The sequence below is a fragment of the Hipposideros armiger genome, unplaced genomic scaffold, assembly GCF_001890085.2.
Source record: "Hipposideros armiger isolate ML-2016 unplaced genomic scaffold, ASM189008v1 scaffold_477, whole genome shotgun sequence".
NCBI lineage: Eukaryota > Metazoa > Chordata > Mammalia > Chiroptera > Hipposideridae > Hipposideros > Hipposideros armiger.
The window spans coordinates 367217-381205 of record NW_017731827.1 but is presented as its reverse complement, the minus strand read 5'-3'; the positions used below and the strand labels follow the sequence as shown (position 1 = coordinate 381205).

Here is a 13989-nt window from a genome sequence, read left to right as displayed (position 1 = left end):
TCCTGAGGATGAAAGGAGCTGGAGCCACAAAGGGCCCTGTGCAGTGTCTGCCACTCTGGGAGCCCTTTTGCTTTAAGGCCCGGGAGTGGTTGGATGGGCACCGTTGACTGATTAGATTGCCGTAGCTCAGCATGTGAAGTTTATCAAGGTCAGAGCCTGGAGACCTTCTCAGGAGCCTGAAACCATCTCTCCCTGCACTGGTTACCACCAGACTACAGTGGTTGGATCAGCCACCTGGGCCTGCACCTGTGGAACCTGAGAAATGTCATTCAGTGGCTTATCACCGTGTCCTTTATGGCCTGAATGTTTTGTAAACATTGCTATAGGGGCTACAGATGAGATGGGGGGGCCCCCGCTGCCTTGGGTGTGTTACAGCAGGCAGAAGGGGGCTGGAGAGAGGATCCAACCCACCTTTCACTTAGCGACCCTCCAAGTGGCAGCCAAACCAAGCCGATTGTACCACCCTCTGTTTAAAACCCTGTTGTGGCTTCCCACTTTCTTAACATGGACCACAAGGCCCTGCACAGTCTGCCCCACCTACGCCAGGGCTACTCCTCCAGTCCATCTCAGACCACTTTATCAGTAGCCCACTGTGCTTGAGGCACACTGCTCCTTCCCTCCCCAGGACCTTTGCACATGCTCTTCTCGACCACTCCTCCCCTCTCTTCCTTCTCTCAGGTTAACACCTCCTCATCCTTAAGATCTGAGCTCAAACTCGACTTTCATTCCAAGTGCCCCAGGTGGACTATAACCCCCATGCCTCCAGGACTGATCCAGGTTCGCTTCAAGGTGCTCAGGAATGAAATCTACCTTTGGGAATAGCTCTTGAGCAAATATGGGGACCTTGCTTTGTACAAAACTGTATGGTCCTTCATCAAAAAATAATGCTGACGTCATTTCTTAGTTGTAAGGGTAGATGTGCATTCATTCATTCATTCTTTCACCTACTCTGCCAGCCACTGTTCTGGGCGATATCAGGTAACATGACACAAAAGCCCCGGGCCTTGTGGAGCTTTCCTTAGTGGGGGAGACAGACCACAAACAGGCCTGTCATCCTCTGTCAGATGGTGGCAACTTCCATAAAGACAAGTTACACAGGGTCTGGTGGGAGAGGACAGGGGTAGTGCCTGCTATTTTAGACCTGAATGAATAACCGAGGGAGCCCCCCTGCAGGAAGCACTGAGGACGTGAGCATCACCCACTCCCACTTTGACCTTCCTAGTCGGTGGGGACCAGCACAGAAGCAACCTGCTGTTATACCTGAGAGGAGCTGGGGGGCTTCAGAGGTCGCAGGCCACACTTTAGCTGGACAAATCCAGGAAGGCTCATGGCAGTCCCTGATCCCCGGTAGTGAAGCTGAAAAGAACTTGGGTTTGAAACCACACAGGACTTGGAGGTACATCCTGGTACTGCCATTTGCCAGCTGTGCGGCCTTCACCTCTGTGAGCCTCAGTTTTCTCATCTGTAAAATGGGGGGGGGGCAAGCGATAGTCTTCCTCAGAAGGTTATTGTGAGGATGACATGGGATCATGAGAGTAAGCCCACAGGAAATCGTCACTGATTTTATTATTAAACTGTGCTTTTGGAAAAGGGCACCATTTGGACATGAGGACCAACACTGAGAAAAAAGCAGAGCAGAGGCCCGAGGTGGGAAACCCAGCATGGGCTGGAAGTAATGGACGGTTCAGTTTGGCTGAAGGCTGGCTGGGAGAAGGGGAGTCGAGGAAAATAAAGGTGGAAAGGCAGGTTAGGCGCATCTCAGAGATGCTTGGGGCTGGCCGAAAAGTGAGATGTTAGCCTGTGAACAGGGGGGAGCTGGTGAGATTCATCACCATTTGGTGGTTTTCAAATTGTGTTTCCGATCTTGTGGGCCACGTCAGGGTATAAGCTAGACCAAAGAGAAGCAGCAGTGTAGCATCATAGATAAGATGGCTGCCTCTGGGCTAAGAGCCAGGCACAAGTTTAAATCCCACATCACTTGTCCAGCAACCTTGACCGTCATTTCTCAGGGCCGCTCTGTCTCTATCTGTAAAATGGAGATTATAGCACCTGTGTTGTAGGATTGTTGGGAGGAAATTAGATGATGCGTGGAAAGGGGTGGCACATGGCTAACGTTTGCCAAGCACTTACTGTTGCGATTTTTTTCATTTAAAAACGTCAACTGTGATGAAAATGCGCACATCACATAAAATTTAACCATTTCTAAGTGTACAGTTCAGTCGTGTTAGGTACATTCACGTTGTTGTGCAACCCATCTGCAGACCTTTTCAAGTTGCAAATCTGAAACTCCACACTCATGAAACAATTCCCCACTCCCCACTCCCTCCAGCCCCCCGTAAACACCCGTCTACTTTCTGTCTCTGTGATTCTGACAAAATACCTCATATAAGTGGGATCATAGAGTATTTGTCTTTTTGTGACTGGCTGATTTCACTTCGCATAATGTCCTCAAATTGTACCCATGTTGTAATATGTCAGAATTTCCTTCCTTTTTTAAGGCTGATTATGTATATATTATAATACACTTTATTTATCCATTTACCTGCTGATGGACACTTGGGTTGCTTCTACCTTTTAGCTTGTTAATCATGTTGTCTTAAACATGGGTATACAAATATCTTTTTGGGACCCTGCTGTCCATTGTTTTGGACAGGAGTGGTATTGCTGGATCATTTATGGTTACAATTTGAAGGTGGTGTTGAGGGCTCCCCAGTGGATCTCCTCTTGCCCACCAGAGAAGTCCCGGGGTCCCTGTGGAGCAGTTCAAAAACCGGTGGGTCGAATGAACCGTTACACACTTTGCCATCTCTCCCCCTTCCTTCCCAGGCATATTGGCCTCTTGAATTATTTTTTAGTTATCCCAAGTGGAAACCACTATTCATTCAACAAATATTGATAAGAGCCTACTATGCTTACATGTGGGCAGAGGGAGACGGACACTAGCAATAAACATAACGAATAAATGCTACAGTATGTCGGACAGCGATGTGTGCCCCGGACCACGCAGAGGAACCAGTCAAAAGGGACTGGGATGAAAGGCTGGGGCAGAGTGGCTTCACTGAGCTGTGAGATTTGAGGAAAGACCGGGGCAGATAAGGGAGTTGGCCATGTGGTTTTCTGGAGGGAAGAGTATTCCCAGCAGAGGGAACAGCCGAGGCAAGGGCCTTGAGGTGAGCACGTGCGAGGGGGCATCCAGAAGTAGCAGCAGGATGGTGTGGCTGGAGCTGGATGAGTGAAGTGGAGAGGAGGAGGAGAGCAGCTTGTACGTGGCCCACTCGCCGTTGTAAGGACTGTGGCTGTCAGTGAGGAGGGAGTCACTGGAGGTTTGCAGCAGAGAAGGGATGTGGTCTGACTTCAGTGTGAGATGGAGCTGTCTGCATGCTCTGTGGTGGGTAGCTAGGGGCGAGGCAGAAAGAAGCAGGGGATGGTGAGGAGGCTCCTGCCGGAGAGACGATGACAGCTTATACTAGGGTACAAACAGGGGAGGAAGGGTACAGTGATAAATGCGGACCGAAGGTCATAGACCCTGGAGCTCCACCTCATGCTGTCACCCAGCCCTGCCTCCAGGCTGCTGAAGTGAGGTTGGGATGGGAGCTTTCTCTCTGCGCCGACATCCCTTTTTTCTTCTGGTATGTAGTGGGATTGTCCAAAACTCTCTGGGTCCTTCTATGTTGAAACTGTTGCCATAGAGACCTGCTGAGATGCTGCCTTTACGACTGACTTGCCATTTAACTTCCAGATAGAGGTATGGGATGGATGGTTTCTCTCCCAAAATGCTAGATGGGGGAGGGGGAGTCAACTGGGATTTCCCAGGATCCTCCCTTCTAGGACCATCTCAAGATTATCTGTGTGTGTGTGTGTGTGTGTGTGTGTGTGTGTTCATTGATCTACAATCTTCTGAGTTTCTGGCCTAGCAGTGCAGTAGCTCTATTTGTTGTAAAGGATTTCTTTAGCCAGATGCTTTTCTTTCTCCTTGGCTCCTTTAAAAATGCACCTGTGGGGCCGGCCGAGTGGCGCGATGGTTAAGAACTGGCTTGGGATGCCAGAGGGCCCCGGTTCGGATCCCACATATGAGGGCCAGTGACACTGCCCTCTATAGCTAAGATGCTGAACAACAGCTCAACCTGGAGCTGGGTTGCCATGAGTCGCCGGCGACGGCATAGGCTGCAGCCCCTGTGGCAGTGGGTTGCCATGGGCTACTGTGTGTAGCCAGCAGCCAGCGTGAGCGGCCAGCAGCCGCAGTGAGCAGCCGTCCAGAAGCCGGCGACTGATCTGTCTCGCCTAGGAGGAGTGCAATGATGGTGCCAACTTGGGCCAGTGAAGCAACGCCCTTCACAACTAGACTGAAGAACAAAACAACAGCAACTTCTCTGTTCCCCTTCCCCCAATTCCCCAGCGCTGTTCCCATCCCCCAATTCCCCAATAAAAATCTTTAAAAAAAAAATGCACCTGTGGCCGGTTAACCAGAAAAGAGGAAGAGAGACAAAATGACCCCGCGCCCCCAAACACACACGCACACACACACGCACACACATGCCCCGAATTTGACCTCCGCCTTCACTGACTGCTCCAAGTTTTTTAAAAAGGCCACAAGTGGCTGCTGGTGTGTAAGAAAAACAAAAGTTCATTCTTGCATGTGATCTTCTAAAGGCCCAGGTCGTGGGGATTTAAGGATGATTTGAAGGATTTTCAAGGACGATATTGACCATATTTGATTTTTCTCCTCGGTGCTGACTTTGGAATGTTTCATCACCCCAAGAAGAAATCCCACGCGTTGTTTCTGGGTAGTCAGTACATTCTGGGTGGGCACCTACGTGTAGGTGCTTGCAGACTGAGGGTAGATGTTTGTGGAATGACTATCTACCCTCTCTACTGACAAAAATAACTCAGCCAGTGTTTTGGAGGGGTTTTTGGTGATGGATAATGTGACTGGCTAGACAAAAGTCATAATTGTAGAGCATCAGAACAAGGCCCCACTGCAGAGGGACCCCTGTCCATCCCATATCCGGACTTTGCAGTCCGTTCGTGGGCGAGTGTTCGCCCTGCTCATCTCATCATGTGTGTGTTGTTTCCCTGTAAGTCAGGGCTCTTCTGGGTCAAGTGCAGGCCTTGGTGTCTTCACAGTCAAGACCCCAGGGAGTCCCTGGGAGCTACTCTGTCCGTCAGTGACCTCTTGAGCCCCAGGTGCTGCTGGACCAGCTCTCTGCCCCGTAGGTGACCTCAGGGCACAGAAGCACCGCTGTAGGTGACCCCAGGGCACAGAAGCACCGCTGGTCCTGACCAGTATACACAGTTCAGGTGCCACCGCTCAGGGCATGAGGAGTTGGAACAGGCAGTCCGTGCAAAGCACCAGGGCTGAGCTCCGTGAACGGTAGGCGCCTGCTGAGAGAGGCGTCCCGGGCAGAGCGGCCTGTGGCGGCAAAGGCCCAGAGGCGCCAGTAGCAGCCAGACTCCCCATCCTTGTCTCCCATAGGCCTTCGATCCCATGCCCTGTGGACCCACAGGCTGGTTTGGCTGGTTCCCTTCTCCAGGGCAATTTGCATATTTCTTTGAAGAACCATCCAGAAGCTGCCTAACCTGTTTTCAGACCTAGAGGGGAGGCCCACAGTTGTTTCTTGAAACCCTGGTAAGTATTATTTAAGGTTTCTTTTTCTTCCAGAACCCTCACCATTACTTAAAGTGGTCTTGTTTTAAGGATGATGAGTTGATGTAGTGTTTGCCCCACTAGGTTTAGCTCCATGGCGGAGGGCTGTTGTCTCTCTGCCTTAGTCACCACTGTGTCTCCAGCATGGAGGACAGTGTCTGGTACATATAGGCACCGTATGTGTGTATTAAATTAACTAACTGGTTAATTTGGGGAGGAGGTGGATATTTATTTTTAATTTATTTAGACCTTAAGAAAGGGTCTTCCAAATTCTACAAAGACATGCCACTGCTCTTTTTTTTTTTTTTTTACTTTTTTAAAAAAAATAATTATGGACTACAAGCAATTATAAAAATAGTCCAGAGAGGCCCCATATATCCACACCGCCTCCCCAAATGGCCATGGTCTTACAATTAAGTCTTAAATTAAGTCTGATCCCTTAGCCAAAGGACTTGGACTGTGTGGTATGGCCCCTGGCAGCAACCTCTCCAACCTTGTCTCTGCCCGCCCACCCCTCCGCGCCCACCTGTTGTCTAAACCCTGCCTACACCGAGCATCATTTTGGTTCTTCTCTCCCCCACCTCTGGGTCTTGACATGAGCATCATTTTGGTTCTTCTCTCCCCCTCCTCTGGGTCTTGACATGTGCCATCTCCTCTGCCCAAAACATGCTTGTCTTCCCCACCCCACCCCTGTGTGATAGCACCTGCTCTAGGAAGTCAGTTCTAGGTTCCAGTCCCCCTCTCTTTATCTATTTGTATTTCCCCTGTCACAGAGTTTATTTTGCTGGCTTGTCATCATCTGTGTACTTGCCTCTCTCTGCCACTGTCCTTTTTCTTCTAATGGAGTTCCCTCTCCCGCCCATCACAGGGCTGCCCCCGTACTCCCTGCAGGCCTCTGCTGGAATGCCACTTTTCATCCGCATACCCAAGTCACTTCCCTCCTACCCATCACTTGCCATCCCCCTCACCCGGCCTGATTGTTCTTCCCAGATGATCACTTCCTAACCAAACGTTTACTGATTTATTTAGTGGGCTGTTAAGGACATGGATCCTACAACCAGACAGCCCAAGTGCAAATCTTGGTTCTACCACTTTCTAGCTATTAATATGTGATCTTGGGCAAGTTACTTAAGTTATTATTATTATTATGTATTGGTGTATTATTGCCTATCTCCCCCTAGAACGTAAGCCCCTTAAGAGCAGGCAATCTGTCGGTGTTGTCCTCTAATCTGCCCCAAGGCCTAGAACAGGACATCATATATCATATACTGTTCTTTGTTCATCCAGCAAGTATTATAGTTATGGAATGCCTACAATATTCTAGGGCTTGCCTGGAAAGCTAGGGGTACAAGCCAGGGGCATGCCTCAAGATGCTTCTATTCTACTTGTATGCACAAGTAAATGAATAATTTTAAAACATTATTTAAGATAGGACTAAGTATTATAAAAATAGAACAGGGTGCTGGGATAGAGGGGCATCAGGGAAGGCCTCTCAGAGGAGGTGGCCTCTGGGCTGAGGCCAGAATAGTGTCAATGATATCAGGGGAAGAGTGTCCCAGGCAGGGGGAATGACAGGTGCAAAGGCCCTGAGGGGGAACCAGCTTGCCTATTTGAAGAGCAGAAAGACAGCCATCGTGGCCGTAGTATTGTGAACAACTCGGATGTGGGGGGCATGAGATGGAGTTTGAAGCAGGCAGGGCTGATCACACAGGATGTTGTAGGCCGTCTGAGGGGGTTTGGTATTCATCCTGGTGCAGTGGGAAGCTTCTGGAGATGTTTAAGCAGGCAAGTGATATGATTGGTATATATGACAGAAAAGCAACTGAGGCCACTGTGGAGAGAATGAATCATAGGACATCAAGAGTGTAGTTTGTTGAATGACTGAATTTGGCCTGACAGAGCTTCTTGTGCACTAAAGCATACCCCCCTCTCCCCTGTGGTTAGAGGCAGGCCAACTCGTGCTTCTCTGATTAGAAGGTGGTTTATTCTTGAATTAAGAACCAGTGTGGGTCTCCCCAGATACCAGCCCAATAAAAAACCATTTGGGGCTCCTCTGGGTAATAGCCACAATGACTGCACCCTCCAAATGACACGTGGAGCTGAATACATGTAGCAGAAGTCGCTAAGCCTGCTGACATCATGTCTGGCTGCCGCCCCTGGTGCTCTCCTTAGCTTGTGGCCTGTTGCTGTCCCCTTTGGCCTGGGATGATGCTCTGAGCCAGGGAAATCTGCTGTGCATCTCAAACTTGGCTTCCTGGAGCAGGCATTGGAGGCCCGTCTTGCCGGGTGACGTTGGGTAAGGGCTTAACCACTCTGTGCCTCCGTTTCTCCATCTGAAACAAAGGAGGAAGAATCCCTGTGCTGTAGCGGCAAGAGCGTGCGGTTTGGAGCCAAAAGTCTGGTTTGACTTGCATCACATACTTGCTGTATAACTTTGGGGAAACCATTTGGCCGCTTTGAGCCTCATTATAGTAGAGAATTAATATGGTTCACATCCTGTTTAACCTCGCATGGTAGTTGTGAGAATTAAATGGATTGGAAAGTGCTTTGTAAACTGTTACTTGCTGAATAGATGTTGGTTTGTTGCTTCTAACAACTTCAGGGTTATTTTTTTATTTGTTATTTTTTTGGAAAAGCCCATGAAATATTAGTTGTGGACAGACTTTTAAATAACTCCTCCAGAGAAGTAATATTTTGAGAACAGAAATTTTATTGTTCAGCTGGGTGAGAATGAATGTGAGGGGCCAAAACCAGTGTAGAGTATGAGTATTAGGCTAGAAATCTCTTGGTGATAGAATGAGTGTTTAAAACAGAAGTAAGTGGCCAAGAGCTCTGGCTTCGGACTCTGCTCTACCGTTTACTGGCGGTGTTACCTCTTCTCTGAGCCTGGTCTCCTGTTTTTAAACTGGACATTATGGTGTTAGTACCTGGCTCGCAGAGTTGGCTGACATCGTCCATGTGAAAGCTACAGCCCAGGACCTGGCATCCAGCAACGGTTCAATAACGTTGGCTCTCCTCATTATTTACACACGGTTGCTGTGTGCCAGCCTCAGTGCTGGGCGTTTCCTATGTTTGTTTGTTGATTTTTTTGTGCATTTCTCTCTTTGACAAACATTTATATAGCATGAGCCCTGGGCCAGACTCTGTTGTAAATGCTTTCTTTATAAATACTAACCCACATGGCTATGTCATTTACTGCTAACAGCTTTTCCAGGCAGATACTGTTATAATCCCATTTGTAGGTGAAGAAATCTAAGGGCAGATAGGTTATGTGGCCCATGATCCCATATTTATTAGACGGAGGCGCTTGGATTCACACCCAGGCCTGTCTGGTCCTGAGCCCACATTCATATCCACAGTGTAGTCAAGACTGGTACCTTTCCCAGAACCTGCTCCCAGGGCCCGTACTGCCCCTCGGAGGCCTGGCTTGGCTTGGTGTGTTTTCTCTCCTCTCCTTCCTTCTTCTCCCTCTCCCCCTGGGAAGGAAGGAAAGAATAAAGGGAGGAGGACAGGGAGGGGAAAGGAGCCCTCCCTCTCTCTTTTCCTTCTGTTTTCCCTTCCCTTTCTTCTTTCCTTCCTTCCTTTCATTGAAGTATCACATACATAGAGTGCACAAATCTTAAGTATACAGCTCAGTGAATTTTTAAATATATTTCTAACCATGTAAGTACCACCTGGATCAAGATATAGAACATGTCCATCACCCAGAAGCCTCCTGGGGCCCCTTCTGAGCCAATATTCTCTCCCAGAGGTGACCTCTCTTCTGAGTTTTATCACTCTAGACTGGTTTGCTCTGTTCTTCAAGTTCATGTAAACATAATCCTACAGTAGGTATTCTCATGAATGGCTCTCTGCTTCTCATTTTGTCTGTAAGATTCACTCATGTCATTGTGGTTAGCCAGATGTCATTCTTTTTCATTGTTGTGGAATATTCCAGGGTGTGAATACGGCATTTCTTCCTTCTCCTGCGGGTGAATATGTGGGTTGTTTGGAACTATCATGAGTGGAGCTTCTGTGAGCATTCACATACATGTCTTTTGGTGAACATAAGCCCTCATGTCTCAGGACCAGAAACTGCTGGAACAAAGGGAAGGCATACATTTAGCTTTAGAGGATAATGTCAAACCATTTTCCAAATGATAGTACCAGTTTCCACTCCCACCAGCAGTGTATAAAAGTTCTATTTGCTCCTTATGCTCACCAGCGCTTGGTATTGTCAATCTTTTTAATTTTAACCATTTTGATAGGTGCATGGTGGTATCTCAATGAGTTTTAATTTCCGTTTCTCTGATGACTAACTGACATTCCCACCAGTAGTGTATGGAAGTTTTATTTGTCCCTTATCCTCACCAACACTTGGTATTGTTGGTCTTTTCATTTTGGCCATTCAGATGGGTGAATTATAATATCTTGTTGGGGTTTTAACTTATATTTCTCTGCTGAATAATGATGTCAAACACCTTTGCATGTGCCCATTGGCCGTTGGATATCTTTTATGAAGTATCTATTCACGTCTTTCACCCATTTTTAAATTTGCTTCATTTATTTTTCTTACTGACTTATCGGAGTTATTTACATATGATGGATACAAATTCTTTGTTGCTATACATATTAAAACTCTCTCCCCCAGTGCATGGTGTGTGTTTTCACTCTCTTAAAGATGATGAATAGAAGTTCTTAGTTTTAATGAAGGCTAATTTATCCATCTTTTCTCTTATGGTTGATAATTTTTGGTATCCCATTTAAGTAACTTTGCCTGCCCCTTGGATGCATTTCTCACTGGGATTTTTTCCTGCAGGGCTGGAAATGGCCACATGGGGCAGATCCAGCCACAGGCTCCTTCATGCGGCCGAGCCAACCATGGAGGAGGAGCCACATCTGCCCATAGGCCGGGAGTTGTCCGAGGCCAACCGCTTCGCCTATGCCGCCCTCTGTGGCATCTCCTTGTCTCAGCTCTTTCCGGAACCTGAGCAAAGGTGAGTGCTTTTGTGTCACAGAAGGAAGGTCCTCCTTCTTCAGGGAGACAATTATTGACAGCCCAAGCTGCCTGCCAGGTACCATGCGGCACCACAAAAAGGAGAAAATAATTGTCCTTGCTCTTAAGGAGCTCACAAGCTAGTCGGGGAATACAACATCTCTCATTCAGCACTCACTCTTACCTTCAGCAAGCATTTTCTGAGCACCTACTGTGCACCAGGCACCATTTGAAGTACACGGAAGGTGTACATAAATAAGATGAACAAAGCAAACACTACCCCTGCCCTCAGCTAGGACACAGTCTAATGGGGGATTAGATATTTATTCATTCATGTGACATGCGTTTGTTGAGCACCTACTATGTGCATGGTATATTGCAAGGCCCTGTTGATAAAACAAAGAAGCAAGGCCTGGCTCCTGCCCTCCCAGTGCTTATAATCTAGGGGGGTATCCAAAGGACTGATTGTAATAGCGGACAGATGGGGAGTCATGGGAGCAAAAGAATATCTAGCACGTGCATTTAAATTGTGTGTTTAAAGTCCGAATAGCAGAGCTGTTAAGGGCTCCAGCTTCAGCCTTCGAGGCCTTCATGGATTCTATGGGAAGAGAGTTTGAGGCAGAAGGAGGCCAGTTAGGGGGCTGATGGAGTCAGCGGGGAAACCAGGACAGTGACTGAGGTGGACGGAGGGCACATCTTAGACAGACTTTTCTCAGGGAGAATAGAGTTGACTAGGGGACAGGCTGGATATTGTGGACTGGGCAGAGGGAGGAGGGAACTGTCCCCAGAGGTCCAGGTGGGGTGGGCACCTAGGAGGACAGAGAGATTGTTCCTGAGATGGGGAGCCACAGGTTGGGGGATGAGAGAAGACAAGAAGTTTTTGTATCTGCAGTTTTTCAAGACCATCCCTCCAAAGGATCCCCCATGAGTCAACTTCCCCGTGCCCTGGGTCTCAGCTGAGGGTTTTGTTTGTTTGTTTGTTCGTTGTGTTTTTGTATCTTTGTCTCTCTCACTGGACCAAACACTTGATCATATTCGCCTCCCTGGGGGAAGTCCCCAGGAAGCCTTCCCTGACCTCCCCCAACCCCAGACCAGAGCGTTGCTCCATCTGTACGCTCAGTGACTCATCATTGCGACCGTCACACTGCACTGTCCCTCTTCCCACACCCGCCACCCATCTGTCTGAGCTCCTGGAGGACAGGAGCTGCCTTGCTCATCCCTGAGTCCCCCATGCCTGCACCCAACTCTATGTAGCAAAGACACTCGGTAAAGGTTCGTGAAAAGAAGGAGTGAGTAAAATGTTGGTTTTATTAGCACAGGAGACATTCCACAGGCTTTGGACTCAGGTCTGGATTCAAATCCTCTGCCACTTTCCAGTCAAATGTGACCTTGGGCAGGTTATTTAACTTATCTAAGCATCAGTCTCTCCATCTGTAGAATGGGGCTCATAATACCCACCCCTTGCAGGGTGGTTACAAGAGTTAAATGATTGGAGGAAAGTGGTCAAAAGGTACAAACTCCCAGTTATAAGATCAATAAATACTAGAGATGCAATGCACAGCGTGACCACAGATAACACAGCTGTATGATGTATAGGACAGTTGTTAAGGGAGTCAATCCCAAGAGTTCTTATCACAAGAAAGAATTTTTTTCTTTTTTTGCTTTCTTTTTTTATTGTATTTATATGAGATGCTGAATGCTACTTACACTTATTGTGGTGATCATTTCACAATATATGTAAGTCATACTATTATGCTGTACTTATATACCTTAAGCTTATACAGTGATGTGTGTCACTTATATGTCAATAAAACTGGGGGGGAAATTAAATGAGATAACGTAGTGAGAGCACACAGCACAATGCCTGGCACGTACACGTAGGAAGCACTCAATACTGGCAGTGGTTACTTGCTAACTCGGTGACTTATTTTATTTGCCCCAGTTTCCTCATTTGTAACATGGAGACAATACTAAACTTAACCCTCCTAGTCAGGGCATTTTGGGCTACAAGTAACAGGACGCCATACCAAAAAAGACTTGAAAAATAGGTTTGTTTTTCTCACTTAACAAGGAGTCAAAAGGTAAAGAGTTCGAGCTTGTTTCAGTACCTCCAAAAGCCTTTGGTTGGCTTCTCCTCTTGACCGTCTTCCCCTGTTGATCACAAAATGGCTGCGGCAGCTCCATCCATCATAGCCCCACAGGACAAGGCCCAAGGCAGGAAGGAGGAGGACAGGGATTCTCCTCAAGGTTCTCATCAGAGAGGAAATCTTTTCTAGACTACTTCAAAAAGGTTTCCGTTTTTGTGTCACTGGCTAGCTCCAGTCACCTGCCCAAGCCTCACCTGCAAGGGAGGCTGGGGAAAAAAATGAAGGCACTTGCCATTTTAAACCTCCATCATAGAACGGGGAGAGGATTCTGCTGGCTAGGAAGAAAGGATTGGAGAATTACTGCTGCAGAGAAAGAACATCCATCAAAGAGGGTGGTCATGACGACGGAATGTGCTGATGGCCCCTGCAGAGCCTGGCATGGAGCTACTGCTAAACAAATGTTGGATGTTCTCATTATTCATAATGAAACCACATACTCTACTTGGAGGCTAGACTATATCTCATTGGATAGTCTGTTCCCCAGCAAGCCAGGTCCCATCTCCTGCAAGGGTCCGACTCTCTCCCTGTCCTGACCCCTACCTGGGCCATATTTGGGAGGCCGCCATCTTTCCAGAAGCTTCCCCTGACCTGATAAGCCCCTACCTGATAAGCTGGTACACAGGTGTGGGGAAGAGCTTTGTGTACTTTGTTCATAGACACAAATATTTATGAAGCAGGCCAGTGTGTCAGGCCTGTGCTGGGCGACACCGAGGATGGCACATAAAGTGAGTTATTGTCCTGTGTCCTCGCCCACACCCACCCACATCCTAGTCCTGCTGTTAGCACAGGTGGCCGGAAGCATTTGCCTTGGGGCACTTCTTGTCTGAAAGTTTCTGATTCAGTGTTCCAACTCCTTCCGCGTGGTTACTCTTCGTTTTCCTGGGGCCAAAACACACTTAAAAGACAACTTCAATCTTTTTACAGCCCAGATATGCTATTGGTTTCAGTAATCTTAAGAAAACACTCTGTGGCCATTTTTGTCTCCGTGGGGCCGAAAAGCAAGCCTGTGAAATACTTACTTCTTACCCATGCTGTAAAGGTCCCAGAGGCCGTTTCCTATGATTAACTCTCTTTAATAAACATGGAGACACAGATGGGTAGAGCAGGGTCGGCAGACTTTTTTTTTTTTTTTTTTAAAGATTTTTTATTGGGGAATTGGGGGGATGGGAACAGTGCTGGGGAGTTGGGGGAAGGGGAACAGACAAGTTGCTGTCGTTTTGTTC

At 47.7% G+C, this 13989-nt stretch overlaps 1 protein-coding gene across 1 annotated transcript in view; it reads left to right on the top strand.

Annotated features, from left to right (window-relative positions):
* Positions 1-13989, top strand: part of TMCO4 (transmembrane and coiled-coil domains 4) — an 88190-nt gene that overhangs the window by 2048 nt on the left and 72153 nt on the right. The window contains exons 2-3 of the mRNA XM_019666654.1: positions 5474-5626; positions 10443-10620. Of these exons, the coding sequence (XP_019522199.1) occupies positions 10451-10620 (170 nt within the window). The 5' untranslated portion in view covers positions 5474-5626; positions 10443-10450. The remainder of the gene's footprint in view (positions 1-5473; positions 5627-10442; positions 10621-13989) is intronic.